This window comes from Neolamprologus brichardi, chromosome 14 (genome assembly GCF_056152115.1).
Source record: "Neolamprologus brichardi isolate AB-2024 chromosome 14, ASM5615211v1, whole genome shotgun sequence".
NCBI classification, from domain to species: domain Eukaryota; kingdom Metazoa; phylum Chordata; class Actinopteri; order Cichliformes; family Cichlidae; genus Neolamprologus; species Neolamprologus brichardi.
Window position 1 is genome coordinate 5,594,345 of NC_142117.1, and position 10,647 is coordinate 5,604,991.

At 39.9% G+C, this 10,647-nt stretch overlaps 1 protein-coding gene and 1 non-coding gene across 2 annotated transcripts; both read right to left on the minus strand.

Annotated features, from left to right (window-relative positions):
- Positions 1-352: 352 nt before the first annotated feature.
- Positions 353-10,108, minus strand: trnau1apb (tRNA selenocysteine 1 associated protein 1b). The gene is made up of 9 exons (XM_006803544.3): positions 9,940-10,108; positions 8,039-8,136; positions 7,272-7,371; positions 6,416-6,468; positions 4,146-4,274; positions 3,559-3,675; positions 1,949-2,252; positions 1,423-1,468; positions 353-1,329 (listed from the first exon to the last, which is right to left on the minus strand). Exons 1-9 carry the CDS (start codon positions 9,976-9,978, stop codon positions 1,193-1,195), a joined length of 1,023 nt encoding a protein of 340 aa, XP_006803607.1. The 5' UTR covers positions 9,979-10,108; the 3' UTR covers positions 353-1,192.
- Positions 10,109-10,463: 355 nt separating this feature from the next.
- Positions 10,464-10,535, minus strand: trnaq-cug (transfer RNA glutamine (anticodon CUG)). The gene has a single exon. It is a non-coding gene; the product is annotated as a tRNA-Gln (tRNA).
- Positions 10,536-10,647: the final 112 nt, after the last annotated feature.

The following is a 10,647-nucleotide window of genomic DNA, read 5'->3' on the forward strand; positions in this document are numbered from 1 at the left end:
GTGAAAAATTAGAGGGAACATTGCTCACAGGTGTCCTGACATATGTAAGATTTATTTATATTATGCTTTTCAAGAACAAAATGCAGTTCATGGATGTAGCAACCCAGCAAACTACTATTTATTGATAACTTATCACACCACCCTCTAGTCCAAATACGGTTACCAACACTACTGTAGCCATATTATGACTTAAAGCCAGTGGGTAATATCGATGTTTCTTCGCCCATCTTCTGTATCAAATAAATAGTTTAAGAAGACAACTGAATGTCAGCATTTTTATTATTGCTGTATATTTTAATACATTCCTTCCAGCATTGGCTGTACAGACAAACTCTCAAGAGACATTTTTCCACCTTAATTCATTTTATTGATAAAACATCTCCAGAAAGAAAATATATACAAAACTTCAGCCATCAAAGAGCAGTTGATGGCTGCCTCGAAGTCTGACATCAAATCAGCCGTTAAAGTCCTTACACAGTTTTCACAGCACTCGAACATGTTGGGAGTTTGTCTCGTTCATCTAGCACATAAAAAGATTGTGAGCTTCTTATTTGAAAAACAGATAACGTTTCCAATTTATGTGTTTTTCTGTAGGGTGTAAACTCAGTTTTCAACTAAATGAGTTCAATAATCTATCAGAAATTTTTCTAAAAGACAGGAATTCCTTCATTTAAAAAAAAAAAAAAAAAAGATGAGAAGGATCGATGCTGTGTATGTACAAAGCACTCACAGGAAGTACATGACAGAAGACAATAAAGGCATGGTTTTCATTTTTGTTTGCAGATGATCTCAACGTTGCTGAATGTGCATCTGCTGGTCATTCCATCACCAAATAACTACAGTTTGTTCCTCAGTGGCATAATTCAGTGGTGGTGGATGACACTCAAGCCTGCAGTACTACAGCTTCTGAGCGCTGGTCAGCTGCAGCACCTCAGATGGTGTAAACTACAAAGCAGCTTCACTGAATGACTGACCTGCTGTTTGTTGCTAACATGGTAAATGTTACAGACAAGTCTGTGAATATTTTAGGTGTTTAAAGAGGAACGTGTTTGTATTCTCAGTCTTAGTGAGAACTGACACAGGAAATGAAAGCTGGCCTCTAGAAGGTGTCAGTGTGTCGTTAAGATTTTGGGGATAAAAAACAAAAAACGTTTTTTAAAAATGAAAAATCTCAGGGGGGGGGGGGGCATTATCAAGAGAATGAGGGGATGGGGGAGTCAACAGAGTCCAGAGCCTCCCAGTGACTATTCATCATGGCATCATAGAGCTCCTCGCTGCGCTGCATGAAATCTTTGTTCCACAGGTCGACGTCACACTCGGGAATGGGCTCTAGAAAAAAGAAACAATGCAAATCCTCACTCTGCGTCTCCGACATTTCTCTGGATAGATTTTTTCCCCTAATGTTATGTGACTCAGCCTTACCTTCTGCATTATCCTCATCTATGTCTTCAGCCTCCACATGGCTCTGCTGCAGAATGACATCAGGGATTAGAACTACTTTCTCAAACATGCAAATAAATCTGAAAACTGCCTGGATGTGATAATACATGACACTAATTAACACAATATAAACATGGACAATGTGTCAGCTGTGCTACGTGTACTGGGTGTTTACAGTAAACATGTTTCAGTGAACATTTTCACTTGGCAGTGAAAGATCAACAGTTTCACGTCTGTACACTTTGTAGTCAGTTAACTCAGCAGTGTCACTTGTCCTGTCTACACTGAAGCTGCTTTGTTCAATTGGCCCTAAAGAGAGCTGGTGTTTGGATGAATTACTTGTGAGCATTCTATATAACATGATAAATGATGTAAATCTTAAACTTTTGGAAGGAAGCTGATTGTTCTTTAGCAAAGGTTAGCAGCTAAAAGTCATTTTGCTAAGCTTTGCTAACTTCCTGAAATGTCAGTGTTCCTTTAAGCACTGGTGTGAAAGTGTTCCCCTCACCTCTACGGCTCCTGACATGTCTGTGGACATTGGTGGCATCCCCATGGGAGGTGGTGGCATCATGTGACCTGGTGGTGGGTATCCATAAGCTCCGTAACCGTAGTTGTAGCCACTGTTGTAGCCGCTGCCATAGCCGCTGTTGTAGCCGGTACTGTTGTAGCCACCATACTGGTCGTAGCCCCCCCACTGAGAATAGTAACCCTGGTTTCCACCGCTATGGCTGCCATAGTAACCAGACTGAGTCTGGTTGTAGTTGCTCTGGTAATTCTGGCCCTGGCCCCCGTGGTAGCTGCTCATCTTCTGGCTGTAAAACAACAAAAATAACAATTTTTGGTTTGTTTGAAGGTTATCTGATGAAAGATCTTCATGAATAAACATGTCTCAGAGCAGCCTGGATGGATTTAAAGGTGTAGACATGCTGAAACAGTAAACTGGACTTTACTTTTGTTACAGACAAATCAAATATAAATCAGTCATACGGTAATGGTAAAAAGTATATCTATATAATAAACCTAACCGGGTCCTTAGCAGGTGTTAAAGTTTAGGTAAACACTACATCAAACCAGTAACACATGGCATACTGCATCATGTCAATTAGCAAAAACAGAGCCAAAGGTCTGGACTTTGACTGGTCTCCTCCTGGGAAGATGTCTTGAATATTTTAAACTTGTGAATAATCTGAGAATGACTGACTTCAGAATGTTTTGAAGTGGCCTTCTAACCTTTCCCAGACTGATGCACAACAATAACTGCTTCCCTAAGACCTTCTTAGCTTTGTGCTAAAACACACATGAACTCTCCAGACCAGCAAACTGCCAAAACATCTGCTTTTACAGAGGTGGTCACACTTAACTACATCTATTTGATTATTATCATAGTTCTTTGTAAATTATGAGAGTATTATTGTTGGTCATCTCAGGTTGCATTTACTCATTTTAAGACTTGGTATTATGTTATTATGTCCTAAATCTTGAAATTGAAAGAGGGTCTACTTTCATTTTACATGACTGCATTTTTCCAGTCAGGCTGACTTTGAGGCAGATTGAATTTTAAAGTGTGGATTTTAGTTCAGTCTTTTGGTTACTAAAAGACTATCAAATAAGACCTGATAATAAGAAAAAACCCAGGTTTCTATTCCCCAGCACTGACCTTGTGCTACAATCATCCTAGACCTCTTTTCCCTCTCTATGGTTATAAAGCACTCTGCATTTAACAATTGGTCATTATTAAACTCTGACTCTCTTACTCAGAGTGTCTTTTATCCCACCTCCCACTGCTTTTCTCTGTCCCCTCAGTCTAACCGACTGTAGTAGATGGCCCTCCCTGAGCTTGGTTCTGCCAGCGTTCTCCTTCCTTTCTTCCTGTTAAAAAGGTTTTTTTTTCCTTTCCATCATCAACTGCTTGCTCATAGGCCATCACATGAATGTTGGGGTGTTCCTCTCCATTATTGTAGACTCTTTGCCTACCAATATACAATCACTTGTGGTGATTTTTGTTGTGGTTTAGCACCAAGTAAATAAAACTGAGTTCAGGTGAATCCAAACTCCTCTGTCCCATTTTCTTTGGCACTTTCTCTATTCTAGTCTCTCTTATCCTTGTCTGGGTCTTACCTCTTTGCAACAGCAATACTGAGCCTGAGTGGCTTTCCTCCCAGCATCGTACCCTGGCACTCCTCGATCGCCTTCTTCTGCTCGCTCTCCTCTCCAAACTTGACAAAGCCATAGCCTCTGCAAGTCAGAGAACAGTTACGCCTCCTTTGCACCGCCAACGCACACTCCATACTTGGCATTTAATAGCCACTTATAATGAGAAACAGAATATAATGGGTATTATTATGGTAGAACTGAAACTTGTTGTTTTACTTTTAACATGAGGTAGCATCACTTGAATTGTGAGTTGCTCTTGCTTAGCCTATATGGGGAAAACAATAGTTTTAGCATTAAGACGGCAAGAAAACATTTCTTCAGCCTTTTTTTTTTCCGAAAATAGATGAAGATGCACTGATGGTCAACGTCCATAGCACTGCTATCCAAATCATTATTATAGCACAGAAAACAGAAAAGAAATATTACAGTATACTCTTACAACATTCATACAAGAAGGCAATACATCATACTATAGGAAGAAATACAAAATTCACAGTCAAACAGAATAATACTGCTGCTGCTGTCACGTGCACCTCAATGCGCTGACGTACCTTGAGTATCCGTACTGGTCGGTGACTACTTTGGCTCCTTTGCATGAAGGGTACTTCTTAAAAACTTGATGCAGCTGGAAGTCATCTATCTCAGAAGCCAAGTCGCCCACGAAAACTGAGAACTCTGGCCTGAGAGAAGATCAAATATTCTTACTCAGTGTGATAGACTGATATACTGATATGTTGACTGCTTTAGCCCACATCCCACTTAACCCTCTGGGGTTGCCGGATGCGCCGGCACGTCAAAATCACATGACCAATTTAAGACGACACAGCTACAAGATGCAGCACGTCAGAGTCTCCATTTCAACTTGGGTCGAAAGTGCGAACTTCAAACTATATACAAGTTTTTGACCTCTCTGTATTGAATCATATCTGTTATTAACCTCTGTCTCTCTTCCACAGCATGTCTTTATCCTGTCTTCCTTCTCTCACCCCAACCGGTCGCAGCAGATGGCCCCGCCCCTCCCTGAGCCTGGTTCTGCTGGAGGTTTCTTCCTGTTAAAAGGGAGTTTTTCCTTCCCACTGTCGCCAAAGTGCTGCTCATAGGGGGTCATGTGATTGTTGGGTTTTTCTCTGTATCTATGAAGCGCCTTGAGGCAACTTTTGTTGTGATTTGGCGCTATATAAATAAAATTGAATTGAATTGAATTGTGTCAATGGGCCACATAAAACCAGAGTTATGATAAAAAATACACGCGATGTTTTTTTCTGAACAAAACAGTGGTGTTTACAGCGGGAAGAACGGTAAAAACTGCGTTTTCTACAGACAGCGCTAGCAAACACTCTCCGCTTGCGAGTGAAAAAAGAAAAAGAAAAAACACCCCTTCCCTATTGGTGTTAGAGTTTACTATGTCAGCCAATCAAAAACATGATAAGGCAACATGTGACATTTGGTTGTTTAGGGAGAGGGGAAGTTTTTAGGAGTGACACCTGCGATGGAAAGCGGGCGAGAGAAAGAGAGAGAGCGAGTTTTCATATGTGAGACATTAGTGACGTTTAGCGTGTTTAGTGAGGCTGTAGTTAGTTTGTTGTGTAGTTATTGTCTTGTATTGTGTGTCAGTTAGACGCCTGAGGCCTTGGCTGCATTTTTAGGTAAATAGTACCATATAACCTTGTTGTTTGCAAAACTTGTGCATAATTTTTAGAAATGTATATTTCTATTTGCATTTCAAGTTATGAAAATGATTCGTTACACATGTTTGTGGGTTTTACAGTAAAAAATACAACTTTTTTCTACTCGGATTTTGAATTTTTTGTCTGAATTCAGATCAACTGTGCTAATATAGTATACCAAAATAAAAAAAAATAACTCAAATTTCAAATATTTGTGGTTGTGCTGAAAATAATGATACCAAACAAGGCAAGAAAAACATATTTTAAAGGTGAAATACAGAGGTAAAATCAAAAGTAGTCAAAAAGGGCCAATTATACCCTGGACCCCAGAGGGTTAATAAGGTCTGTTATGCAAGTTATCCTTCGTATTTAAACAGGAAGTGTATTGGAAGCTGGATAATTTACGGAACAACTTTGTTCAGTTTTAGATTATAAAAATGTAATTGCCCATTTCCTACCTATAATATAATCTGGACACCTCCCATGATGCATGTCACCCTCAGCTTTCACTGTTTATACAATAAGGGCCAGAAGTTTATGGACATTTTTTTGTCACGTTGCTTCTACACACCACCACAGTGGATTTTAAATCAAAATGTGATTGACGTGGAGGCTTTCAGCTTTAATTCAAGGTGTTCAAGTGAAGTGTTGTGTTAATCGCTTATGAATTACAACCATTTTACTATATACCTACTGTATCTATTTTAAAATCCTAGATGACTTCCTTCTTGAGTTATTGCATTCACCAGATTTTTTGACCTCAAGGTCAGAGGCCTTAATTTGAAACTCCTACGGTGCTTCATTCTCAGGTTGGGTGGCCCATGTTGCCCACCCACCCACCTGGCAAGGTGATGGCAACACCCCAGCAGCCTTTTATGGCTGAGGGTAAAACAAAATAAATCAATAGAAAACTGTTATTGTCCAAAAATGTATGGACCTGTTGCCACTGCTGCATGTCATTAACTTCTATCTTCTCTCTGTTCTCATTTATTTTTTGCCCCGATTGCCATCCGTTGTTTTCGTTCCTCTTTTCTGTGCCCTCTCTTCCTCCAGCTAGAGTTAAGTTAGCTGGAGGAACTAAATTCTACAGAAAACTGCCTCCAAAAGTTTGGAGTTATGTAGCAAACAAAGACTGAATGGAAGTAAAGCCTTACCCTGCTTCTGGCCGTTTCCCATAGGTGGCATAGTTTAGCTTAAACTTCCGGGGCTGCACAAAGGAAGAGAAAAAACACACACTAAGCTCGGCAGACACACCAAAGACATGTAGTATAGCACTGATATTGCTGGAAATAAAAAGTGGAGTTACTATGGTTGTTATTTGGGTTTACATACCTCCACCACCCAGACCAGCCTTTAGCCCATTCCTCAGTTAGTTCCTACCAGAGACTCTATTCACCAGCTTCAAACAAAGTACATTCATGTACAAGCCTCTTAGCCACCTTCAGCAGCAGATACAGCCCAGTGAACAGGGGAGCCCAGTAGCTTGGCCAGCCCACGGGGCCAAACGCATTTCAAACCAAGGAGCAAGCAGCTAAAGCTCACAACTTCCCAAACCACTTGGAACTGAAATTTGAAAGATGGGATGCCTTTTTTTGTCTTGCATCACCAGACTTAACTGGACCAGCCGTCTCTGCAGTTAGTATGAGACAGCTGCACTTAACATGATGTTTAACTAGTTTTGCTTCTTGATAAAACTGGTTTAAACTGACAGGGAAATCATCGCAGTGACGGCACTAAGAGCAACAAAAATCTGGTGTGTTCACAGAGACAATAACAACAGGATGTTAAACTGACTCCTAAGCACCTAACACTTCTGTGTTTCTGTCCTAACAAAGCAGGACCAAGACTAGTTGAGCTCCACTATCCACAGATCAACGGTTAAGTACTGTTTGATAATTCTACTGAAAAAGGAAGGCGGTATTACATGTCAACAATATTTTTGTATTTATGATGAAATAATAATGATGAATAATATATGTGAGTAAATATCAACTGCACTACAGAACTGACCGGGTTTGATCCAGGAACCAGTTTCCCGTTGAGTCTCTGGACACACCGCTCCACACTCGCTTCATCTGCCAGCTCCACAAAACAGTATCCTGCTGAACCGCTGCACAAGAGAACAAACAGTTAGCTATTTTTAGTGTTGAACGAGAAAGAGGCGGGAAAAACGCAGACAGATCAGGCATAACATTATATCACTAACCACTAACATATGAAGTGAATAGCACTCATTATCTTTTCATCATGGCACCTGTTGGTGGGTGATATATTAGGGAGCCACTGAACATTTTGTCCTCACAGTTGATGTGTTACAAGCAGGAGAAATGGGCAACGCTTAGAATTTGAGAGAGTGGAGTAATGCTTTGTGCAATGTTCTTCTGGGAAACTTTGGGTCCTGCCATCCATGTGAATGTCTCTTTGACACTTGCCGCCTATCTAATGAGTGCTGCAGACTGTGTGCAACCTTTCATGGTAACTCTTTCTCCTGATGGCTGTGTGGCTATTTCAGGAGGATAATGCGCCCTGATAACAGGAACAGGAACACAGCAATGAATTTGAGGTGTTCACTTGGCTCCCAAATTCCCCAGAGCTCAATCCAATCAAGCATCTGTGGGATGTGCTGGACAAACAAGTCTAAGTTCTGCAAGTTGTGAGGTGTGGCCTCCATCATTTAAAGGATCTGTTGGTAACATCTTGGTGCAGATACCACAGCACAACTTCAGTGGTCTAGTGGAGTTAATACATATACATTTAGGCTGATGCATATATCCTACCCTGTTATCCTGTGAGTGATGATCTTGACCCCAAATGGAGACTCTCCCATAGCACTAAAGGCCTGTTTGATGAAGTTCTCATCCATATATGGGTCGAGCTACACACAAATACAAAGAAACATCATATGCAGCACATTAGGTTCTGTGCAATATAATACAATGCATATTTATGATTTACTGTATGTTATTACGCAGTAATACAGTACAATGCAACAAAGCATGGCTCTTTGTTCTAAGGCTACGTTCACACTGCAGGTGAAAGCATATCAAATCCGACTTTTTTGACCCTATGCGACCCATATCCGATCATGGTCTCACAGTGTGAACGGCACAAATCCGATATTTTCAAAACCGATCTGGGTCACTCTGGTATGTGGTACTGAATCCGATACATATCCGATGTTTTAGAAAGCGACTGCTGTTTGAATGGTCATGTCGCATTAAAACCGTCTTTTACATCACTGACACAAGACAGACGCCAATTATCAGCGCCAGAGAAGACATCGTGAACGCTTCCTGGCCATCCAGTGTAGATGTTAGTGAAACTGTTGGGAAGACAACGTTGGAGAAACGTGAACATTTTATTTGTACTGTATAATCTGCAGATTCTGACAGAAATCTGCAACTATCCTTTGAAGCACCGCTCCTCTCTAAAACAGCAATAAGGATCATTATTAGGCCATATGTAAATAACAAAATAACTTTATAACTTAAAGCAAAATTAGGAAACGTAAAGTCCGAAACAAGTCTTTATATTAACGGCCATCAGTCAAATACTGTTTGCTCTGGGTCTAAACAGAGCGCGTTGTGTGTGACGTCTTCTTTTGCGCATGCGGGCCGCTTTGAGCGTTCACACTAGAGCGCGTTTGCTGTCACATTTTATTTGTAGTGTGAACAAGCAGACAAAAAAAAAAATTGGATTTGATCAAAAAAATCGGAATTGAGCATTAAGACCTGCAGTGTGAACGTAGCCTAACTGCCACTTGTTTCTACTACAGAAGCTACTACAGAATATTTAGTAAAAATAACCAAATAAACAAATTAAACCTCATTTTAGCATTCCTATGTAATTAAGCGGTTTCGAAATCACATGAGAAAAGGCACAACTAACTAACATGACTGACAAAAAGCGACACATTTGGGATTTTGATGTCGCCCAAACCCACAGCAAAAGTCACAATGCACAACCATTAAAACTGATTAAACTTCCTATAATTTATAATCTTTATAATCTCTTTCTGCTATTTGCACATTTTTACTGTAAATTTCTAAGTTAATTTGTAAATTTTTGTAGTAACCTGTAAATTGTAAATACTGTAAAACTTTTTTCTGTCATTTAATGGTCGGGCATTGCACAGCTACAAGCATTTCACCCCATGTCATACTGTGTATGGTTGTGTGTGTGTGACAAATAAAATTTGATCGATCATCTGTGTGTCTTTAGCACAGGCACAGCGCGCCTCCAGACAGAGGTTGTTGTTTTTTCTTTTTTCAAACTAAAAAAAATTGTCCTTTTGCTTAACCCTCTACCAACTTTGAGTTTAGAGAATAATTTTGTGTGTGGCACTTTTTACGGCTTAATCTGTTAATCTTTGTTGGCGTTATATTTAAACTTTAATGATTAGCTCGCATTACTTGCTAAAGCTCGCTACAATACGAGGAGGAGCCTGGCCACAGACAATAACGTAGACATTAGAGTTGTTTGATGACTTGTCGTCGTTAATCGTTAATATGTGGTATTATTGAATTATGTTACACCAAATCTTTTCAAACTGTGTACACTGGAACTCAGTTTAGTCCAATATTTTACAAGTAGTAGGTTACCCTAACTCAACCTAGCTAGCAATCGCCACACATAGCTAAGCTAAGATCACACACAGAAACATGGATTTCAAACATACATCACCCATCCAGAGACTCGTCTGTCTGTTGAACATCATGGATGCGAGATAAGATGGTAAGAGTATATATTCGTGGTACAAAAAGCAAATGTTTTGTTAAATATTAAAGTTATCTACACGGTCACACTGGACACGTCCATTCGTTGTTCCACTTCCGCCTTAGCCAGCAGACGTGTGCTCCGGTCTTTTCAAATTAAAAGTCTCACTCGAAACTATTGTAGCGGGCGTAGACCATAGGTCGAAATAGTCAGACTTGGGAAATAAGTCAAATTAATAATCACACAAATACATGTGCCTTGATTAATTTATATTGACATTTTGTAGCATTTCGAGGTTTACAAGGTGAAAATAAATATATCAAGACGTAGGACATGTGTGATATGGACGCATTGCGCAGGCCAAAAGTTGGTCCTCATAAAAATATTGTCACACTTTCCTCGATGGAATATTTCATATTTTATTTCCACAACTGTATTTATTACAGATCCGTCCGAGTTAACTTGACATGCAGCTTAAAAATAACCAGGTTCCACCGAGATTTGAACTCGGATCGCTGGATTCAGAGTCCAGAGTGCTAACCATTACACCATGGAACCACCACGCTTGAAACCACCGATGTATTCAAACACTTTTTAATCTGTCTATGTGAATTTCTTATGTTATTAAAACTTTACAATATCATGCTTGAACCGTTTTAGTGCTACCATG

What these genes read in the sequence shown, in the direction of transcription:
- trnau1apb (XM_006803544.3), bottom strand. Translation starts at nt 9,978, where the DNA reads ATGATGTTCAACAGACAGACGAGTCTCTGGATGGGTGAT. An exon ending in AGTATTGCTGTTGCAAAGAG is followed by an intron (nt 2,253 to 3,558) that starts GTAAGACCCAGA and finishes GTTGTTTTACAG; the next exon opens with CCAGAAGATGAGCAGCTACC. An exon ending in AGATGAGGATAATGCAGAAG is followed by an intron (nt 1,330 to 1,422) that starts GTAAGGCTGAGT and finishes TCTTTTTTCTAG; the next exon opens with AGCCCATTCCCGAGTGTGAC.